Source organism: Vipera ursinii (genome assembly GCF_947247035.1).
Source record: "Vipera ursinii genome assembly, chromosome: 3".
Lineage (NCBI taxonomy): Eukaryota > Metazoa > Chordata > Lepidosauria > Squamata > Viperidae > Vipera > Vipera ursinii.
Genome location: NC_139516.1, coordinates 159,403,434 through 159,428,085, shown reverse-complemented (window position 1 = coordinate 159,428,085; position 24,652 = coordinate 159,403,434). Strand labels below are relative to the sequence as shown.

Here is a 24,652-nt window from a genome sequence, read left to right as displayed (position 1 = left end):
TCTCTTGGTTTGCTCAGGTTTTGTTCTTTATTTTCTTGTTGGATTCCTGTAAATCAAGTTTCTCTTTATATCTGGACTTCTTTCGTTTCTTTTCTTTCTCATTTGATCCTGCTTACTTACCAAAGTTGGTATCAGTATGGGCAAATTCATTAGACATTAATGAATATATTCAGCTCCCAACTCTGCAGGTGATATGACGTATATGTAACAATTATATTTTCAAGTTGAAGTTAACTTTTGGTGACTTTTGTGGGCACATCCATCTCATCTTCTAGCCTCACTAAGGAAGTGCTTTGCCTTTGCTTTCTGATAAGATATTTTTAATTTCTCAGTCTAGTATTCTCTGATCCCTAGTCCTTAGAAGAGCAAGCTTTTCAGTTGTTTATAATGGACACAAAGAGATTGTATGTGCATTGACTGTGCATGTGTATGACTGTTTGGCTTATTATTAAAATGAAGACAAACACATTTGAACAGAAGGCAATTTAGAATAAAATACACAAGTCTAAGTGTTCCTCTAGCCTCACATTTTTAGTATTATCCCACTATTGTGCTGTTAGTGCATCTTGAATAGTTTTATAGAAGTGAATTTATACACCAGTATGGTAAATGTTAATTCTACTAGTATTTCAGGCATAGTAAATGAATTCAAATTGCGGGGTACATAGAATAAATGATCATTCCTGCAAAGAATATGTTGCCATGAAGGAAAGAGTATAAATTCCCTAATAAGCTTCTATATATGAAGAGGTTTTTTATCTTATTAGGATATTTGATTATTTTTTTTATTGAAAAGTTTTAAAATACAGTTTTCCTTTAAGAATCCCCCCTCCCCCTTCCTCCTCCCCCCTCCCTACCTCCCCCCCTCCCCCCTCCCCCCCGACTTCCCAGAGCTAAATACAAGGTATATATATAAAATGCAATCATAAGCAATCATATACTAACAATTATAAACTCTAAAATCCATCACTCTCTAGCTTATATAGGATAAAACAAATAATAATAATATTGAATATATATAAAAAGAAACTAAGATAAGAAAAGAAAAAAAAAACGAAAGAAGACTTATTCAAATGCTACATAGAACTTCTTAACCCTATACTTGTTCTGGATAAAATCAATCCATTTTCTCCATTCCATAATATAGCGTTCTTGCGAATGATCTTTCAAATAGGCCGAAATCTTCGCCATCTCTGCCAGGTCGGAAACCTTTAAAGTCCACTCCTCTATGGTCGGCAGTTCCTCTTTCTTCCAGTATTGGCCTATCAAAACTCTTGCCGCCGTAATTAAATTCAACATCAACTTGGTGTCCACAACTGTGGCATCTGTAATTATTCCCAACAAAAAAAATTGCGGACAAAACTTTAACCTCTGTTTAAAAATCTTCTGCATGTTCCACCAGACTTTTATCCAAAAAGCCTTAACCTTTTTACAAGTCCACCATATGTGAAAATATGTTGCGTCTTCATCACCGCACCTCCAACATTTAGGCTGATAATTCGGACACATACTTGCAAGCATTTTAGGATCTAAATGCCATCTATAAAACATTTTGTAAAAATTCTCTCTTAAATTTTGAGCTTGTGTAAATTTTACGTTCCTCACCCAAATCTTTTCCCACGTGTCCATTGTGATGACTTCCTGGATATTTTGGGCCCATTTTATCATACAATCCTTAACAAGCTCTGTTTCTGAATCAATCTCTATCAATGCAAGATATATCCGTTTGATATGTGCTGGTCCCTGATTCCTAATTTGCTTTATCAAATTTTCATCAGTCATTGTAAGTCCATTTTTCTGGTCTTCTTTCCACCTGGCCCGTAACTGAATATATTGAAACCAATTTTGAACAACCTTCTCTTCTCGCAAGAGGCTATATGATTTCAAACACCAAACGTTTCTTTCCAAACTGAGAATCTCCTTATACGTAGTCCGATCATGTTTGAAGCCAGCATGTATATTTTCTATTGCGTGTTTTGGAATTGCCCACAATGGTATCTTGCAACTTAACTTATGTCTGTACTTCTTCCAAACTCTCAGCAATGCCTGTCTTAAAATATGCACCCTAAACACGTTGTCTACCTTCTTATCATACAACAAATATGCATGCCAGCCAAACAACAAATCGTGGCCCTCAAGATTTAATAACCTCCCTTGCATCAAATTAATCCAGTCACTAATTCCTACTAATGCAACAGCTTCATAATATAATTTAAAATTAGGCAATTTAAGGCCACCTCTCTCACGAGTATCCTGCATAATCTTAAGTTTAACTCGTGGTTTTTTCCCCGCCCACACAAATTTATTGATACCTCGCTGCCATTCCTCCAGATTAGAATCTTTCTTAAGAATCGGTATCATTTGAAATAAAAATAAAAATTTAGGCAGAACATTCATTTTTACTGCTGCAATCCATCCCAACAAAGACAATTGCAATTTTTTCCAACTCTCCAATTCTTTTTGAATTTTCCCCCATAATTTTTCATAATTATTTTTATATAGCTTTGTATTAGAGGGCGACAAAATCACCCCCAAATATTTAACCCTTTTAACAATCTCAAATCCAGTTAATCCTTCTAAAAGGGCCTTTTGCGGTGTTGTCATATTTTTAGCCAAAATTTTTGTTTTTTGTACATTAACCTTAAATCCAGAAACCTTCCCATATTGTGTTATTATCTCCATCAGGTCCACAACAGAGTTCTCTGGCTGGGTCACTGTAACAACCAGATTGTCTGCGAATGCTCTCAATCTGTAATCCTGATCTCCAATTTGAATCCCCTTAATTTTTTCCGAATTCCGAATTTTAACCAATAGTATCTCTAATGTTAACACAAATAACAAGGGCGATAACGGACACCCTTGCCTTGTGCCCTTCTCAATATTACATGCTTCTGTCAAACTATTATTAACTATAATTCGGGCAGTTTGTTTTTGATATAATGCCCTAATCGGTTGTAAAAATTTTTCCCCAAAATCCATTTTATCTAAAACTTTCAACAAAAATTTCCAGTTCAATTGATCAAAAGCTTTTTTAGCATCTAAAAAAATTAGCACCGCAGCAATCTGGTTGTTCCTTTCCAAAAACTCTAACACATCAACTATATGCCTCACATTATTTTTCATTTGCCTACCACTAATAAACCCTGTTTGATCCCCATGAATCACCTGTTGCAGAACCCTCATCAATCTATTAGCCAAAACCTTAGCAAATATCTTGTAATCTGTGTTTAAAAGCGATATCGGTCTATAATTTTTAACTTGAGTAACATCTTGGTCTTCCTTCGGAATCAAAGAGATAAAAGCTGTTCTCCAAGACGGTGGCACCTTTCCCCCCCTCTGGATTGTCTGGAACAGTTCCTTTAACGGTTTTATCATTTCTAATTGTAAATTTTTATAATAGGCCGCAGTCAAGCCATCCGTACCTGGTGCTTTATCCACCTTCAATTCCTTAATTGCTGTAAAAATTTCTTCTTCTGTGATCAATTGATTAATCCCTTCTTTTTGTACTTGCGTAAGAACTGGGATACTAGCATTTTCCAAATATATATCAATATCTTTTTCATTAATTTTCTCTTTAGCGTATAATTTAGAATAAAAATCCACAAAAGCGTCCTTGATAAGGTCCTGTTGAAACACAACCCTTCCTTTATGCTCAATCTTGTCTATATTAGAAGCCCTTTGTTTTTTCCTCAATCTATAAGCTAACCATCTACCTGGTTTGTTAGCGTTACAAAAAGTATTATGCCTGGCAAACCGCATATTGGTTGCCACTTGGTCAGCCATTAATTTATCAAATTGTCCTCTTAACAACTTAATAGCCTCCTTAGTCTTCACATCCTCTGAGTTCAAAATCAAAGCCTTTTCTTTTTCCTTTATTTCATTCTCCAGTTCTTTCCTCCTAGCTTCCACAGCACGTCTATGTTTGTTGTTCATATATATCAACACCCCTCTCATGTATGCCTTGCTAGCATCCCACACCATATCCATAGAAGTACCTTTGTTCATATTAGTTTCAAAAAAATCCTTCATCCGCTGTTTACATTCTTCCACATTTCTCTGATTTCTAAACAAATTCTCATTTACGCGCCACGAGCGCCTGTCTCTTTTCTCCTTATCAATCTCTAACCACACTGGACTATGATCAGAGATAGTTCTTGCACAAATCTTCACCTTTTTAGTCCTCAAAAAAAAGTCATTAGTCACCAAAATAAAATCAATCCTCGAAAAAGATTGATGTCTATCAGAATAAAAAGTATAATCCTTTTCCTGCAAGTGTCTCTCGCGCCAGATATCTTGCAGTTCCAAGTCGTCCTTCATTTCAAAAAAAGATTTAGGCAGTCTAGCATGACTTGGAATGCGCTTAAAAGCTCCAGCCTTATCCATCTGTACATCCATAACACCATTCCAGTCCCCCATAAAAATGGATATTTGATTATTTTATATTTCTATAACTTGTTATGAACTGAGTTAGAAAATAAATATCAGCAATTATGCATCATATTAATATTTAAAGCAGAGTTTATGAACTAGTTAAGGGGAAAAAATCAGGAAATAAATCCTGATACAGTGAATCTTAATACTTCAGATATTGAAGAGAACTAATTACATGTGCATTCAAACCAACAATTGTTCTGAATTAATAGGATTTATCCTGTACACATATCAGAAAATAAAGTTAAGAACAGCTGTAGCTCATAAAAGCAAAAAGGGAACCTGTATGTAGATGTCAGTGTATATATATATATATATATATATATATATATATATATATATATATATATATATATATATATATATATATATATATATGTATATGTATACATACACGCACACATGTACACATAATATTGATGAACAGTTTACAATGTACCATGCTTTTGGTGACTATTTGAATAAATGAGAAAGATGAAGAAGTTCTGTTGGCTGAATATTAAAGCCATATATCTGGGTCGGAAAAGACCGAGTTTTCTTTTAGTATAGGCCAGGGGTCAGGAACCTGAAACAGTGAAAGAGCCACTCGGAACCGGTTCCCTCACAAAAGGAAAAACTGGGAGCCACACATGTGCAGAACAGGGTTTGACTGAAGAGTGGAGACAAGACGAGATATGCACCTACCCTGCATATTTGAATTGATTGGTTGAACTTTTTTAGTCCCACTTTTTTTTTTTTGGACTGCACATGGCAGAGGACTGGGAGCCGCAGGAGACGGCAAAAAGAGCTACATGTGGCTCCAGAGCCGCGGTTTGCAGACCTGTGGTATAGGCAGTTGCCTAATCCATTTTAAGCACAATCATTGATACCAATGATTATAAGTTTCATGTGCCAAAAAGGGATTATGGAACTTCAATATATTTAGAGACTAGTAGGTATTGCAAATGTCTTCTTTGCTACACATTGTGTAAAATTTTTAATAAGGGCGTACAAAGATATAAAGCCAGAATATATGGCATGAATACTTTATCAAATGCTTTTATTAAAATGCACTTAAATAATGAGAAATCATTATATTATTGTCTTTGAAGGAGCAGAGAATCTGTTAAACTTTCCTCTAGAGTATTTTGATTAATAAGCAAATTGGGAAATGCATGCATGGAAGCTAATTGGACTAAAAAGAGTGAATCAGCTAATTCATTATTATTTTAAAATTATTTGCCCAGTTTTCCTTGAAAAAACCTTGAACTGCTTTTTTTTTAAATCTACATTTAATTGGTTCCATTAAGTGACATTTAATTTTCCTTCAGTCAACATAACTTGACCCCACAATTATCATCCAGAAAGTATCTGTTTGAAATATGGCTGAATTGCAGTTCTTCTAAAAAAATTTTTTTGCAAATGTTGCTATTTATTTCTACAGATCTGGATAATTTTTATCTTTCTTTTTATAGCTATAGTTTTGCAGTGAAGAATAGTTTCTCCATCATATTAAAATCTAGCCTAAATATTTAGTTCAGTATAACATAGGTTAGTTCCCCTTTCATGCCTTTGAATTCCCTGGATATATTCTTTGCTAAGATGGTAATATGAACCTTGGTTTACATGTTTTAATGAGGCTTAAAAGTGACATGTGGGTGCAGTTTAGAGAAAGATTCTTGATAAAGAAGCAGATAATTCAACACTGTATAGCTGCACCTTTATTTGTAAGTATCAGATAATGATGTGTATTATACCATTGATTTTATCACCCAGACTTGCTGAATGGCATTTTAAATTTCTTATTGACATGTACCTGTTGGGCTGAGGAACATGAAAGCTGATGGTCCATTAACACTTCTCGTATTTCCACAGTGTATCAACATTTTCCTGTTCTGCCCTACTTGCAGCAGCTGCCGCCCTGTGCTTTTGCTCTGGTTGAACTCATCTTAATGGATTGGCTTCAGATTTCTTTATAGCCAAAGGGCTTTTAGTTCTATTATTAAACTACAAAGAAAAGAAAAAAGCTTACTACAGTACTTGCTCAGATGGATGTAAAGAAAGCCCATGCAAGAAAGATGTGTCCGTTAATGGTTACAACATTATGGACCCAGGGAAGAGATGCACAACTTTACTTAATTATGTTGTTCCCTATACAAAATAATATAGTTATAGTTTATAGTTTATTTGATTTATATACCGCCCTTCTCCTTGGTAGGGACTCAGGGCGGTTCACAGGGCATATATAAAAAAGACAATACAAAAATTAAAAAAGGATTAAACCCATGCCCAATTAAAACGATAATACAAATTTAAAAACAATTAAAAACCCATAATCCCCCATCAGGCCAGACCAGCTATTTCAAACAGGTGGGTCTTCAGGCCCCGACGGAAAGTTCGGAGGTCTGGTGCCATCCGGAGCTCCACCGGCAGTTGATTCCATAATGCCGGAGCGCCCACAGAGAAGGCCCTCCCCCTGGGGGCCGCCAGTCGGCATTCCCTGACTGGCGGCACCCTGAGGAGGCCCTCTCTGTGGGAACGCACAGGGCGGAGGGGAATCGATATGATAAAGTCTGCTCTGAAGAACTTTTTAAAGAGGCAAATCAAATATTTTACTAAGAGCAATATGATACAATATGTTTCTACAAATAGATACTTAACACATAGATGTTCTCTATCCTCTTCTTACTTACAAGCAAGCAGACAACAGTAGAGTGGTCAACTTCGTGTAGACCTGTAATTCCAAGGGGCAGAGTTAATTCGTGCAGAATTTCAATGATAACCACCTAGCATCTGATTTTAAATACTTAAATGATGGATAGAAATTAGAAAGAGATATCTAGTAATCAAGATTACTGGATTTTAAAGTCAGATTTATCTAGTCTCTTTTTAAAGTTGATCTTCACCAACTGTTGGCAGAAAATTGTAGAGCTTATTTGTGAATTTCTGAACAGATATTTCTGTGGTCTAGAATCTTCCTACATTTAATTTTGTGAGATATACCCATCTTTGAACATTGTAGGCAAGAAGAAACAGTAACAACAAAAACTTCGCTTTCTCCACATTTTCCATATCATACTAGATAAATTGATAGATAAATAGATAGATAGATAGATAGATGATAATATATAGATAGATTAATTGATAGAGAACACTTTATTTTGTTATCTACTTTTTTAATGAAGTAAATAAGTTTTAAATCTTTCCTCTAAAAATGTTGGTTGTACTTTTCAAATTGCATTCTTATATTGCTCTACCATACTCTGTTTGAAGTTACTTTGAATACATAAAGAAATTACATTCAAATTTTTAACATAAATTTATTTACAATCCTTTGTCTAATGATCCCTAACGTAATATTCATAGATATAAAACTAGTATGGTATTTTCATTGAGCTTTCCGCATGTTTCTGAAGTCATATTTGCATTTGTTAACATAAAACTAAACGGAAACTCATTTGAACTTTTCAAGCCTGAATAATTTGATGTCATCAACAAACTTGGCTTTTTTATTTGATCATCTTTAATGTCCTTTATAAACAATTTTAAAAGTATTGGTTTTGATGCATTTTCATGGGAACTCCACTTGGTACATCATTCTTAATTGTTCAAATGTACCCACGTCTACATTCCCATACATATATATTTGAGAATGTTAAAATTCATTTCTTAACATGTTTATTTGAATGCTTCATATTCTCTGGAAAATCTTAGATATATAAATTGACTAATTGAATAAAGATTGGCAAATTTTTAAAAAAAACACACAATGTGTATGTGTTTACAAGATACATGGGTTTTGAATATTGCTTGAAAGTTTTTAAGAAATCAGCTTTAGAAAGAAGTCTTAGCTAGCAGCATAGATAGAGCAGTTTGATTTGTGCTAGGAGACATTACTTCCCTAAGCTGTCAAGTACTATACACAATACAAGCATGATTAGATGGTCAGACTGAAGAATGAACTGATTTCAAGCTTGTAGGATCTACCTTGATTTTTTCCTAGAACCCTACAGGATACCAACCAAAATCAAATGCAAAATAGTAACTTGGGGACTTTGACATATACTTAGAATTCTGGAAGCATGTTCATCCTGGGAATTCATTTATTTTCTCTTACATACCTGAACTTTCAGTCTTTATACTCCAGAAAGTCCTCTTCTATTTCTCTACGTAGCCATGATGCTTAGTTTAGAAACTCACTAGGTTTCTTGTAGTTATCAGACAACTGGAAGCTAGGAACAGTTATTCATCACCTAATGATATACTAGTACAGTGCTTACCAATCCTTTGGTGCTGAGGAGCACATTTGATATTTGGAAAGGTGTTTGGGCACTTTCAGCAGGTCATCAAATTAATAACTATGAACTATTAATAACTATTAATAACTATTTATATGAAGAAAAAATGGCAAGATTGATTCCTATCACTCTCTTGAAATTCGTAGGATGATTTTACCACTTCTTCATCTTTTACATTTTGGAGGTGGAAAAACAAACTCCTTGTTTGTAAAATGTATTGGCCACTCATCTTACTATAGGGTATCTCTGGGCAGATAGCAATCTTAAAAAGATTAAAAAAACATAAAAGCTAAAAAAACCATAGATAAAATATTGTGAAGATACAAATACTGTCCCCAATTAAAAGATGAGGAGAGCATGAGAAGAATGGGAGGGAGGTGGGATCTGTTGTTAATCTACAGTATCAGCCACCTCCACTGTGATAACTCCCCCATTTATCCCCTTGCTAACTGGCAGAGCCATGTCATTAGGTTCTTACAGAAGGTCAGGAAGATTGGAGCTGATCTCACTCCAGGGGGGCAAGATGTTCCAAAGGGCAGGCGAAATAGAATAGTCTTCTCCTGGACCCAACAAGCTAGAATACTCGGGCTGACAGGGCTTTTAGCATGCCTCCTCTGCCAGCACAAGTGGAACGGGCCGATCCTATTGGGATGATATGGTCAATTTCTGGGCTCACACCACCCTCAATTTCTTTCCTAAGAAAGTTTCTGAAGTCTATATGGGGATCTTAGTTATAGAAATACAGATTGTGCTTTAGATAAGTAATTTGGATTGCAACATGCTTATTTATTCATTTATTTATAAATACAAGAATATTATTATAGAAAACCAGGTAGGGTAGGAGGTTCCAAGGTTATATATCAAAGCACATTAATGTCCATGGGTGCCATGTTGGTGATCAACATACAAGCTGCTGAAAACATTTCCACCCAGAGCATCTCCCAGTGAACAGAATATTGTCCAGGAAAATGAGCAAAATTACTAACTATGGTTAAACCACACTGTGGTTTCATGTATATGGTAAAAATAGGGACAAAATAGACTTCTATAGGATGTAAGGAAGCATCATCATCCCTCTTTAATATCTACACAAAACACAATGGGAATAAATCTGTAAAAAGAATTAGTATAATAGCTGGCAGATTAATAACTTTTAAAGCTACATGAAAGTTAAATGATACCACAACCAATAACCTGAGTTTATATGTAGGGTATTTTTTCCTCTGGTGCTTTTGAATCAATGTTGGCTCTTGGCAAGTGCATAGACTAGTCCCTACAATTTTCTTGGCAAGGTTTCAGAAGTAGCTTACTATTGCCTTCTTCCTAGATCTGAGACAATGAGTGTTTCAGGATCATTGAGTTGGCTTTAGGCAGGAGTGGAGCACACAGTCCCCTAGTTGCTAACCTGGTGTAACCATTATACCAAACTCCTATAACCTTGCTATAACATAGTATGCTCCCAGATGTCACAGTTCAAGTGGAGATACACATACTTTGACATATTAATTCAAACATTCTGTTTTAAACCATGTTGGAAAATGGGAATGTGCCAATGCACATAGTCCATTTATTTTCACATTGCTCCCAAATAACCCAGAATTAGCAGATGAAAGCAGTTTAGTATAAGTCTAAATTTGGATGTAAAGGTGTTCTGAATATAAAAAAAGAAAAGAAATCTGTTGTAAATAGTAGGTCAGACTGTAATGTGTCTTACAAAGCAAAATTCTTAATGCTTCTGATGTCCAAATAAGACCAATTTAAAAAGGAGAAGCAATTGAAACTGAACTATTTTTAATCTCTCCACTGAGTTTAGTCTAGTTTGCTTTTCCAGGTACTTTTACAAACAGTGCCAATTTATCTTTTAAGACTGAGTGGCCTCTTTGTCTATCTCAGACTTTACCCAAGAGACACCAGTATTATTTGCAATTTTTTTTTAGCAATTACAGTTACTTTCCCCCCCCCCCCTGCTTTATTATTTTTTTCTTTGTTTTTTGTCATCCTTGTGAGTTTTAAAGGAATCAGGAGTGCTTCAGTGGCCAATATTACTCAGTATATTACAGGGATCCTTTAAGTAATTAAAAAATATAATACAAAGTCTAGTAAAAACAATATTTCCTGTAAGTCTATTCAGCTCAGACTGGGTTCAGGATATAGAAAGAGAAATTGGTTTGACTGTTCCATAAATATGAACATCCCATCTGTAATTAATTTTATTTTATTCATTTCCCCCCTAAATATAAGCCAGTGCTATTTTTTGTACAATCTTAGCTGCAAATATCTTGAAACTGAAGTCAGTGTTAACACTTATAATGGACTTTGTGCATGTGTATTATACACAAATGATTGTTTACTCTTAAAGTTATGATAACATTTCTTATAGATGGGAAGCAACCATTTATATCATTTATAGCTCCTACAGAAAATATGTCTGTGTAAACATGTTCTTGTGCCCTGTCCAGAAATAGGCTTCTTTGCCAAAGCTTACATATCAATTTTGCATTAATAAACATTCTATTATAAATCCATTTCTGAAGCATTTTTCCATGATATTCTGTGCATTCAGAAAGCATTCAGACTCCCCTTCATTTTTGTTACGCTGCAGCTTGATTCTACAGTTTTTGAAAATCATTTTCAAATCATCTACACTCAGTACCCCATAACAACAAAGTGAAACAAAATTTTAGAAATGTATGTAAATTTATTTTAAAAACCCTGAAATATCACATTGGCATAAGTATTCAGAGCCTTTGCAACAACACGTGAAATTTAGCTCAGGTGACCTCCATTTCTCTTGATCCCAAAGATGCTTTTTCACAAGGCAACTAGACTTTTTTGTTTTTCTTTGAAGACGTTTTGTTTCTCATCCAAGAAGCTTCTTCAGCTCTGACTGGATGGGGAGCTGAAGAAGCTTCTTGGAAGAGAAGCGAAATGTCTTCAAAGAAAAAGAAGAAAGTCCAGTTGCCTCATGACCTGGATGACTGAGAATCTCCATAGACATTTCTCTTGATCATTGCTGACATGTTTCTATAACTTGACTGCAGTTGACCTGTGGTAAATTAAATTGATGGGACATGATTTGAAAAGGCACACACCTCTCTATAGAAGGCCTCACATCTAACAATGCATACTGTAATAAAGCAAAAGCTATGAAGTCAAAGGAACTGCCTCAGAGACAGGATTACTGCAAGGCACAGATCTGGGGAAGGTTGCAATAAAATTTCTGCTGCACTGAAGGTTCCTAAGAGCACAGTGGTCTCCATAATTCTCAAATGGAAGAAGTTTCGGACAACTAGGACTCTTCTAGGAGCTGGTCACCTGGTCAAACATAGCAATTAAGGGAGAAAGGCCTTAGTAACAGAGGTGACCAAGAACCTGATGGTCACTCTGACTGATCTCCAGTGATCCTGTGTGGAGATGGGACAGAGTTCTAGAAGAACAACCATCACTGCAGCCCTCCGCTGAACTGGAATTTGTGGCAGACTGGCTAGACAGAAGTCTCTCCTTAGTGCAAAACACATGAAAGCCCACTTGAAGTTTGCAAAAAAGCACCTGAAGGACTCTCAGACTGTGAGGAACAAGATTCTTTGGTCTGATGAAACCAAGATTGAACTGTTTGGTTTCAATTTTAAACATTGTCTTAAAGAAGCCAGGTGCCACTCATCACCTGCCCAATATCATCCCAGCAGTGAAGCGTGGTGGCAGCATCATGCTGTATGGATGTTTTTTATCAGCAGGGACTGGGAGACTGGTCAGGGTTGAGGAAAAGCTGAATGGAGCAAAGTATAGGGATATCCTTAATGAAAACCTGTTCCACAGCACTCAGGGCCTCAGACTGGACTGAAGGTTCACTTTCCAACATGACAATGATCCTAACGACACAGCCAATACAACACAGTGGCTTATGGACAAATCTGTGAATGTCTTAGAGTGGCCTGCCAAAGCCCTGACATGAACCCTATTGAACATCTCTGGAGGGACCTGAAAATAGCTGTCCACCAACAGTTGCCATCCAACCTGACTGAGCTTTAGACTAGAGGATTTGCAAGGAAGAATGGCAGAAAATCCCCCAATCCAGGTGTGCAAAGCTTTTCACATCATACCCAAAAAGACTCAAGGCTGTAATTGCTGCCAAAGGTGCTTCAACAAAGTGCTGAGTGAAGGGTCTGAATACTTATGCCAATGTGATATTTCAGTTTTTTCTTTTTAATAAATTTAAGACATTTCTAAAATTATGTTTTCAATTTGTCATTATGGGGTACTGAGTGTAGATTGATGAGAAAAAATGAATTTCAACAATTGTACAATCAGGCTGCAACATAACAAAAATGAGAAAAATGAAGGGGGTCTGAATACTTTCTGAATGCAGTGCATCTCCACAAAGCTTGACCCATAGGAGAAAAATGCGAAGCCCAGGTTTAAGCAGATAAAGTCATGTTTACAGTTTTGGGGGAACACAGATTGTGTTATTCACACGGATTTCTTTGAATCTCACATCACTATCAGTTTCTCAAAAACTTTGAAACAATAATTAAGCAAATTTTGGAAAGACAATAAGAAATTTTGCTGCAGCATGGCACTGCTATGCCTCAAGCCTCATGAACCAGCTATGAGGGCAATTGCAAAGGTGGTATTTCACAATTTTATCCCATTCATAATACATTCCAATCTTGACACTGCAAATTCCAAGTTTTCTCAGAATTGAAGGAATAACTTAATGGGCATCTGACTCAAATGAAGAGGTGGCTCACTGTAGGCACAATCATATCAATGATTATTACCTGTAAATATTTTCAAACTCAATCTGGAATTAAATCTAAAGAAATTCTGTCCAATTAGTTTTCTCTCTCCCTCTAAGAATATGAGCTTTTCATGATTGAATGCAACCCTGCCAATTGTCCAGACATTGGTGATTCTCATGATAAGGGTGGCTTCTGTAAAATTGCTTATTCTTCTAATATTTAATCATATTTACCTGTTTGATCATTGCACAGTATCTTTTGAACATATTGTTGAGTCATTTGTACTGATTCTCACTTCATTTCAAATCGAGGCTGATTTAAATAGTACTCTCTAACTGATGGTATTTATATAAAATTGTGGGCGTTGTTTTTTACATTTGAGCTCTAAAGCCAGCTATTTATAAAGTATCAAGTACAAGGGGTTAGTAGCCCATTAAATATACCTTTCTGAATTATCTCATGTTTATATACCTTCTGTCACTTTTATTAATCAGAATGTTACTGTTTGTTTTCATAGTTTATCTGAAACATCTTCCAGTCATTTAGTTGTTCTGGATTAAATTCTTAAATGTTGCTCTGGGGGACCATTGTCAACACTTGAAATATTGCATCCTATTTTAGTTGCCACAATGTAAAAAACCTTCACTAAAAGGGGAAGATTGTACAAGGGCAATTCAGAAATAAACTTGTGTTTGGTTATCAATGACAGACACTCGCAGTGTGGGCAAGCATTATCATGAACCAACACCACACCGGAAGTCAGCATGTCCTGATGCTTGTTATGGATGGCTCGTCTGACTTTTCATAACGTTTCACAGTAGACTTCTGAACTGATGGTTGAACCATGCTCCATGAACTTCACTAGCAGTACTCCTTTGGCATCTTCACATTTGGCAGGATTTACTATGGCACCAGTTCTGGTGTGGTGTTGGTTCACAATAATGCTTGCCCGCACACCACTAGATGCACCCAAGAACTTTTGAAGCAGTTCCGTTGGGATGTTTTTGATCAGCCCCCTCCCCCCAATAGCCCAGATATGGTGCCAAGCAAGTACTACTAAGGAATTTCAATCCTTGTAAGACGTTATGACAAGTGCCTCAATTTGAATGGCGATAAAAGTTCTGTATGTGCGAATAACTATCATTAATAACCAAATGGAGGGTTATTTCCAAATTGCCCTTGTAAACTGGGTGAAAACAATCCAGCTTGGTTGGGTTGAGTGGTGGTCCTTTAAGAGCTGGTGGAACTATGCCCTCTTTCAAGGAGGAATTAACTCAGTCACAGTCCCATGTACCCTCATGCACAGCCTTAATAAGCCAGGAGGGACATGGATCTAATACACAAAAAAGAGAGACTGAATTAGCAGCTCAGAGGGCCCTGCTTAGTTCTTCAGGTTCCATGGCTTCAGATGATGTCACATCCAGATCTTCATTCATTTCCATAGTTGTTATTTCCACTTTATTTTCTAGGATCTTCATTTTTTTCTTGTTTGTTTAACTTCTTCAATTATTTGCATTTCAGTTTGTTCTAATCTTTTATTCATTTTATCTTCCATATTTGCAGATCTTTCAGCCAATAAAGTTGTCACTGATTTTATATTCTTTCTCCATTTCTCAACATTATTTGTAACATCCCTGATGTAATGCAGTTTAATGATCCTTTTCTCACTTTTCTCGCTGCTTCTCTGATAATAGCCCTCTCTCTCTCTCTCCTCTTCCCTCCCTTCCTCCCTTTTATTGAATTTGTTCAACAAGGGAAAGTAACTGCCAAAAGAGAGCTCTTCTCATTTTTTTTTCTTTTCCCTTTCTCTGTATTCTTAACTTATTAATCCTATTCAACATGTTCTGCAGTTTTTGCTCTTTAACAACAGTCCCTTGACTTTTATTGTTTATAAAAATCCCCCAATCAATGCACTTGGAAGACACAGACAGTAAACTTAATATTTAAAATAAGCAAAAGCTTGTAAGCCGCCCTGAGTCTTCGGAGAAGGGTGGGATATACCGTAAATGGAATTAAAATAATAAAAAAATAAAAATTAAAAAAAAATCCAAATTTAGACAAAACCATTAATCACTTTAAATTTTCATAGTCTAAATTCTTCACAAGCTTTTTGCTGTAGATTATTTCTCAATCCTTGTACATATGTCTTTCCCTTTATTCACCTTCTGAATCCTAGGAACGCTAACCAGGAGGTGTAATTTCTCACTGCTCCAAAGATCTTGGTAGCTTTTATATAATCATAATACAAATGCATTTTAGAAAGTGAAAATAGATCAGTCCCAGTGTAATCTGTTGAGGCTCGAGCTTGATCCTTCTTTCTTGGCTTCTGCGCTCTTGTGAGTTACCTGTAGGATTTCTGCAGGCTGCCTTACAGGAAACTGTCTTTCAAAGTACATTGGGGCACGTTCTTCAGCTTCTTCTTATCCAGAGAAGCTGTGCTCACTGCCTGGTCACATTCTCCACTTCAGCAATGTGCCTGCTCTTTGAGGATACATCAAGTCTTCACCTGGAAAACATATGATGGCAATGGTTTGAAAGTGATACAGAAGTGAAATTAAGGGGAAAAAATAGCTGCTGATGTAATTTGAACAGGTCATACAGATCTTCTGAGTCACTATTCTTTTTCAACCCTTTTTGTCATACACGCTGCTTGCTTTATTTTTATTTTTTTGAGACTAGTATGGAAAATTTCTATTCTTCCCAATATTTTATTTCTAAGTTTAGTTTTATCCTTATAATAAAACTTCAAATCTCAAGTGATGTTTTTTCAGACATGGAGTAAACTGATCCAGTTGTGCCCAATCATTCACATTCCAATTCATATCTTAAATCACTTGTCAGATTGTATCTCAGATACTTTGGATGATTATTTACATTAAATAATAGACATTGTATCTGTGGGTGTGCTAATGTAGAGCAGTGACAGATATTCAGTCCAATATTTCTGAAAGGCAGTGGTGGGATTCAGCCAGTTCACTCCACTTTGGCAGAACGGGTAGCTAATTTTTTTGTTGCCCAGGCCCAGAATGGACTTCCAGAAGCAGCATCCACACCGAGAATCAGTTGTTCACATATTTGAATCCCACCACTGCTGAAAGGTAAATCTAAAGAATAACATTACTGTTTAGAGAAAATAAAGTTAATATTTTTGGAATACTTTTGTGCTGAATAATATAATAAAATGCAAGTGGCCATAAGAACCCCTAAGCACTTAAAGTAAATGTATAGTGTCTTTTGAATAACCCTCTTCATTCTGTCTCATTTCTGATTTTGTTTTCCCTTTACCCAATAATCCCAATAATCAGTCAATATTCTTCTGACAAATGGACTTGCTTTGTCCTCACTGATTATATTCCCTTGTCTCTTCCTTCAGTTCATCAAATGTGAACTGTGAACTATGAAATTCCTTGAAAGGACAACAGACATTGCTCACCAAAACAGCCACTAGTTTAGCAATCTAAAGCTAAAGTCATAATACAACTGGAGCTGATGAAAGCAAACAAGGATAACAGATTCAGGCTATGTTTATACAAGACTACAATCTTTGACAATCAACTATTAACCAGAATCTTTTGGCTTCACAAATGAGCCACTATAATGGCTTTCTTCAAACTGAGTACTTTCCAGATAGACAAAGTTAATGTTCCAGAATTTTAGCCAGTAAATAATGTGATGTACAGTGATGACATACATCATCACGATCAATTTATTAAAATCCAGACCAAAGTATCCTTGCAATTGTTTGCATCCTGAATCATGCCAATGATGGAAAATTATTTAAATAAGAGACTGCGGGCTCAGGATTAGTTACACCTTAAAAGTGTGTTTAGCAAAAGCATAGAGAACTTGACCAGGAGGAGTTAAACTGATTCCTGTTGTAATGGACAATGACATTTGAAATAAAAACCTCATATAAAGATTTTGATTAGTAGAAGCTAGTAGCACTGTTTTTGGAAAAGGAGAGAAGCAAATCTCAAAAAATATTTTGTTTGCTACTTGTGATGCTTCCACATATGCTATATGCTAAATGCTATATAGATTTTAACCTCGTGGCAAATTTCTCCCTCCAGGATGACTTTAATTTTTAGATTAAGTATACCCAACCTTTTTTATCTTCTATTCCATATAGGGAGGACTTGTTCATCAGTTTTGCGAGCTTAAAAAAGAGGTTCTATTCTGTTTTATGATATTATTTTCAAAATTCACAATAAATATCTTCAGAACACTATATGTTCTTCAGTGCTCAAACCATTTATTTTCCTCCTTCTATTTTACTAGTTTTTTTTTAAATAAACTGCCCCTTCTAATATTCCATAGTTTATCTGCTCTAAGTCATACATCACTTTTGTAAAACTTCCTTTATGTCAAAATATTTGGTTTGAAAATAACTAATATTTATAAAGACCAGAAGGGAAGAGGTTTTGCTAATACTGTATGTCAGAAAAGTTTCTTCCAGAATTCTCTTAAGTGGATGCTGATCGTGCTAATTGTGAAATCTAGAATTTCAATTTTAAGACATGTGAAAGCTGGAAACACCTGTCCTAATCTATGTATATGAATATAGAGTAATACACAGAGAGAAAGTTTATGTACATGTGTGTGTATGTGTGTGTGTGCATATCTCAACCATGACAATTGTGAAAATTGCTGAGAAAATATGAAGCTGCCACCGGTCAGAGAATGTAGATTGGTGGCCCCCAGGGGGAGATCTTTCTCTGTGGGGGCCCCGGAGCTATGGAACCAGTTACCGGTTGAGCTCTGGACGGCGCCCGATCTTCGCTCCTTTCGCCGCGATCTGAAAACATACCTGTTCGAACAAGCCGGCCTGGCCTGAGGGGGGATTGGTGGGGTTTTTTACTATCATTTTATTGGGGTTTTTATTAATATACCAACTGTTTTTATGGGCATGTATTTAATTACCTTTTAATTTTTGTAACTCTGTGTTTTATTCTTGCCCTGTACACCGCCCTGAGTCCTTCGGGAGAAGGGTGGTATAGAAATATTAATAAATTAAAATTAAATTAAATTTCAACATATTTTGGTAATACATTGTTCCCTCGTCATGTCCTTTTAGATTTCTCTTCTTGGCACTAAAACACTCAAAACAGTATTCACAAAAATCTTCAGAGTAATTTTTTTTTACAGCAATGGGAACATTGCTAATTTTGTAATGAGCCAATTTATGGTAATTGTAAAACAAAATAGCAAAAAAAATGGATCAGGATTTTTAAGCACAGAATTCTGGGCTTTTGAAAAGAACTAACTAGTTCTAACATTATGTTAGAAGTGCTGGCCTTTGGAGATCAAAGTAAACTACTGTATAATAATATTTTTAGTTCTCTGAATAGCAATTATTCATTAAAGTACTACACGCTAATTGCTATCTTAAGTGCACAGAAAGCAAATGCAGTAATTTAAATCACACAGTGGCTATAAATCAGTAATGCAGATGTGAAACAGGAATCCCCTTAGTTAACATGGGATTTTTAAAATATGTGGTTTTTTCCCCCTCAAATAAACTAAGTTCTTCAAATGAACACAATACAATGCCAGTTCAAATATGTGCTTTCCTCCTCCACCCTCTTCCTTAACTCACAGATTGTAGCTTTTCCCAGCAATCTCTGGGCAGTTTAAACGCAATGGAGGTCCAATCAGCAGGGGCTCAGCTACTTTCCTCCTCCACCTTCCTCCTTCTTAACTCACAGATTGTAGCTCTTCCCAGCAATCTCTGGGCAGTTTAAACGCAATGGAGGTCCAATCAGCAGGGGCTCAGCTACTTTCCTCCTCCACCTTCCTCCTTCTTAACTCAGAGATTGTAGCTCTTCCCAGCAATCTCTGGGCAGTTTAAACGCAATGGAGGTCCAATCAGCAGGGGCTCAGCTACTTTCCTCCTCCACCTTCCTCCTTCTTAACTCACAGATTGTAGCTCTTCCCAGCAACCTCTGGGCAGTTTAAATGCAATCGGGCAGTTTAAATGCAATGATTGGGCAGTTTAAATTGGGCAGTTTTCTTGATCATGTGCTGGAATGTGCACCTGGAGAAGCAGTGGAGGGGAGTCTTGGCAGCATAGAGCTTTCCCAAGGAGGAGACAATGCATTCCAGAGAAAAGCTCATGCTAAGAGACTTTTCAGTCCTGAGCTGGAGAGAAAGAAATTTAGAGAAGCCACACTCTAGAATACACACACACACACACACACACACACACACACACACACACACACACACACGGTAGTTTGGCAAGGTTCTGTCCATTAGGTATGAGCAAATAAGGGATTGGGTTCAATTAGATTTCACTGTGTCATCTTTAGGCTTTGGTCTGACAATCAGATGGTTATCTTTCTTCTCTGCCAGAGTCTTTTTTTCCTGTTCCTATCCTTCCTTATAATTACATTATATTATATAAGACAGAGAAGGAGAAAAATAATTTAAAGGTGAGACCAGGGATGATACTAAATTCTGATTTCATTGTTCAAACGTGTCCAATATTTTCAATATTTTGTATTATTTTATATGTGTCAGTTAATTAGCTGCTAATCAGGTTTTATTATTTTTCTTCTTTAACTAAAATCTATAGTTCCTTCCAGTATCCACTTTTTAAAATTGCTTATTTTATTTTGTCTTGCAAAAATCCAAACAAATCTACTTCTTATGAGAATAATTATTTATAATTAACCCCAAAATCATATTCCAAATGTATCTGCATTTGTAATCTGTTTCTAATGTTATTGTTTTATTTAGCTTTTTTGCTGTTTATTTCATTTAAAAAAATTCTAAAACTTGTGATTAAAATTTTCTTTCATTAAGAGCTGAAGGAAAACTCACCTGGTGTTTTCAGACTTGTCAATTTCAAAGGTCTTTATTAAACTAAAAGTATTAACAAGCAATTTCCAAATTGCTTAGAAAAGGTAGTTTGTAAAGTTATTGTACTTTCAAAGGCACTAGCTGACTTTTGAGCAAGATTCCTGTTTCTTCCCACTACTCAAAACCTGCTGAAAATTGCTGCCTTGTGGCTTTCGGTGCAAGGAGCAGCTGTTTGGAGTGCATGTGGGCAATCTTCTGTCCTCTCCTTCTCTGGAGAGATTCTGAAGAGCCAGTTTACTCACTGGATCTCTATTCTTTGCTATGATTATTGGCTTGGCTTTTCACACAGTGGTCTTCAGTCTGCCACTTCTTCTGAAAGTAAGAACTTCCCATCCGATCTGATCAGTTTTCTCCTTCAGTATTTTAAGCCACTAAATTTGGCCTACCTTCGTTCAGTATTCATCAAAAACAGTTTTGATGAAGTCTAGTATGAAGGGTACAATGTTCTTTATTCTTTCTGCTCTGCATATTACAATTCCATGGAGACAGTGATGACTTACCTCAACATTCAGTTCTTCAATCAATTCCTTCTTCTTACTGTGGGTTAAGTCTAGGATATTAGACTCTCTTCTTCCACCTTTTGACAAATACACTTGTTTTAGATCCTTTAGTGAATATTCCTGTCCATAGTAAGTATTTAATCATTATTTTAATTCTAAGCTTTGTGTGTGTGTGTTTCACATGTTTTTCCATGAAGCAGGACTGTTCTCTCTCTCTCTCTCTCTCTCTCTCTCTCTGTGTGTGTGTGTGTATGTGTGTGTCTGTCTATGTGTCTATACATGTTTTATATATATATAATGAATACTCTATGGAAAAAAGTCATACAAAGGGGTTTTTTCCATATTGGTATCATCCAGAAGTTGTGCATTTCAACTCATACTAGAAAACCCATTATCCATGAGTTATCCTTTCAGAGATGTTTCCTTACAAAAAAAGATAAACAGAATGAACATGGGAGAGGGGAAAAAAACAAACAAACAGTGGGACTGGGAGAGACTTGATTTCTGACAGACGTTCCCATTGACTTTGCTTGCATGAAGATGGCAGGGATTTTTGGAATTCATAAACACGTGACTGCAACTGACCATGTTGTCACTGCAGTAGCCACAAGTTTGCAAATACAACTTGTCTATGGATGCTTGAAATCTCACTTCCACAGGAATAATGGATCCCAGATTTTGTACATAATTATTTGACTCATCATATTTGCTGTACCTGGATTCAAAAATTGTTGTCTTGTGATGCACTGTTTTATCTAATTGAAGGTTACAAACAACATGACATACAGAAAGTTTTTTGTAGTTATAGAGTGTTCACCCAAAAGTTTGTTTTTTTTTGATGGGAGTAGCATATTAGAGCCTTGGTGGAGCAGTGGGCTAATGCCTCCTTAAGTAACACCAGCTGCCTGCAATTAGTGCAGGTTCGCATCCCACCAGGCTCAAGGTTGACTCAGCCTTCCATCCTTACGAGGTAGGTAAAATGAGGACCCAGATTGTTGGGGGCAATAGGCTGACTTTGTAATAATGCCGCTGGGGGGGGGAAGCCCTAATAAGCAGGCATATACATAGAATGAAGGCTATTGCTAAGCACATTTATTTGTGCTTTAAATTGTAAGCCGTCCTGAGTCTTCGGAGAAGGGCGGGATATAAATGGGATTAAAAAAAACCAAAAAAAAAACCTCTGACAGATTTGGAGAAGACATCACAATGAAACTTGATATAGCTACTATCTCTACAGTGATAACATTTGTTTCATGCTTATAGTTTATAAATGCTCCCTTTTAAAAATAAAAATATATAATAATGGTAAGATGAACTATTTAGGCTTCCTGTTCAGTTATATGATCTTTCAAAATGGAAGTAGACATACCTCCTACTAATAAATTACTGTAATAAATATGAAGGGGGGTGGAAATGTTCTGCTGATTCATTCTTTTATTTATTTATGATTTAGAGAAACCTAAATATTAAAAGTTTTATTTAGCAAGCAAGTGCATTGACACCCAAAGGAATACAAAACACAGGCTGCCTTTCTTCAAAGGATTTCAGCTGGCTATTAACTCTTGAGTAAATAGCATTAGATTACCAAGGCTTGTATTCTCATAAAAACTGTGTTCTCATAAAAAAGTTTCATCTGACATGGTGGCTTCTGAAAATACGATCTTGGGTATGACATAGGGCTATCTGACACATGGGAGTTAGCTGACAGCTTCCTATCATTTGCCACATGCTGTGCATATTCAACATATTGCCTTAATTTTTCCAAGAACAAACAATTTCATACACTAAGGCATGACATGCAGATTATTTTAAAACATATATTCATATCGCCAACTGTCCTGTACGTTAATCTCATCTCTCATCAATTTTTTACCAGCTTCACTCTGATGTTGATAAAGGAGACGGCTCCATCAAATACATCTTGTCGGGAGAGGGGGCAAGTTCCATTTTCATTATTGATGAGAACACGGGGGACATTCATGCTACAAAGAGGCTTGATCGGGAAGAGCAGGCCTACTACACCCTCCGCGCACAAGCACTAGATAGACTGACAAATAAACCTGTGGAGCCTGAGTCGGAATTCGTCATTAAGATTCAGGACATCAATGACAATGAGCCTAAATTTCTGGATGGTCCTTACACTGCTGGAGTGCCTGAAATGTCTCCTGTGGGTAAGTATAAATGACCTAAAATCTTTGTTTTGTTCTAAATTATTATTTATTATGTTGACACCCAAAAGAATGCTCTTTCTATTATTATTTTTTTCAAAATGAAAATCCAAACTTTGAACAACAAAAGCTGTGTTATTCTAAATTTCCAGTTGAGCTAAATTGAAATTTTTGGGTTAGCAGCTATTTCAAAAATAAAGCTACAATCCAGACAAATCAAATGTTTTCTGAAACTGAAAAGGTATATATTAAAGGTTTTTTTTTCCGGAAACTGCATTCTGTAAAGTTTGATTTAATGCAGCAACCTAAAAAACTTGCCAAGCTTTGCCAAACTCTTAGTTTAAGGATTGCCTAGACTGCTGATATGTACTTCTAACTCAGCTGCCTCCTTTATCAGCAAAACTTTCTATTTTTCCCAAATGAAGAGGGTAATTAAGGGCAGTACAGCTGACAGATCAGTGCCTTTCTAAATCTGAGTTTGGAAATGACACTCGTGTTTTTTTCTGGAACCATCACGCTCAGTTTATAATTAAATAAACACCTTTTATGTGAAATCCCCCTCTGCTTCTGAAAAAGTGGAAATTTTGGCGATGAAAAGGGGAGGGCAAAGGAAAAATACTCAAAAGAGTATTTTTGGGTCCTTCTGGATGATTTAGACTCCCAGAATCTCCTGCCATTGACCTGTGTGATTGAGAAGAATTGAACTCCAAAATAATAGAGGACAGCAGGTCACTGTTGTCCCCTGTAGCATGATCAATAGTTCCAGTATATGAACAGCAATAAAAGAAATATTGATGATAGTTTACCATCTCTTAGAAAGAATAATTTATTCCCTTTCATACTAATAAATTCTTAGAATTTTGCTTCATCTCAAGTGATATGCTGTTAAATAGAAATGCCAAAGCTGAATACATGGTCTTCTCAAAACCATTTCTACTGTAGGAAATAACAGGCCTTTCTTTTTCACCTATTCTTATATTTAGTGTGGCTTCTCATACAATATATTTGTATCTAATATCAGTAATTATATTTCTAAAGACATTTCTCAGAAAATTTTAAAATAGGCTTTTTGGTGGTAAATCAAATTAGTGGAAATGTTTATATGAAGGAATATTTTTTTTTTGCTGTGATCTTTGGCCAAAAACCTCAGTATGAGAATACAATCATGAATATTTTTTGAGTTTTCTCAGGGAGACCAAACACAAATGCATTTAGCATTGTTACCTTTATTGCGGCTTACTGTTCCATTTATCTCTGTTTACATGGAAATCAGTCAGTTGCCTTACTGTACATTTCTTTTACACTATCATAAAGAGAAGACAGATAATATATGCAGAGTCTAATAAGAGTAAAAAGATTTCTCTTAACCCAGATTAGAAGAATTGAACACTATTAAAATATCAAGATGTTTACTTGTTGCTATTTAGGTACAAAAATTACATATATTCTTGTCAAATATCATGCTTGTATTATATTCTTGTCAAGTATATATTGAAAATGATTTTGAAGAAATGCTTTGGACCCCATGTATTTCTCTTCTGTGCATTAAAGCAGAGCATCCTATTTCAGGCATACAGAAAAGTCTATTCATTAGGTTTAATGCAACTCTTGAAACAGTGTCATACATTTTTCAATTCCTTGTAGATGTCTGATAAAAGTCACCCTCATCTCAATGA

General features: G+C 35.9%; 1 protein-coding gene across 1 annotated transcript in view; it reads left to right on the top strand.

Annotated features, from left to right (window-relative positions):
* LOC310638522 (cadherin-7) overlaps positions 1 to 24,652 on the top strand; it is a gene marked incomplete at its 3' end in the record, with an annotated part of 123,717 nt that overhangs the window by 41,922 nt on the left and 57,143 nt on the right. The window contains exon 3 of the mRNA XM_083359672.1: positions 22,685 to 22,979. Within this exon, the coding sequence (XP_083215798.1) occupies positions 22,685 to 22,979 (295 nt within the window). The remainder of the gene's footprint in view (positions 1 to 22,684; positions 22,980 to 24,652) is intronic.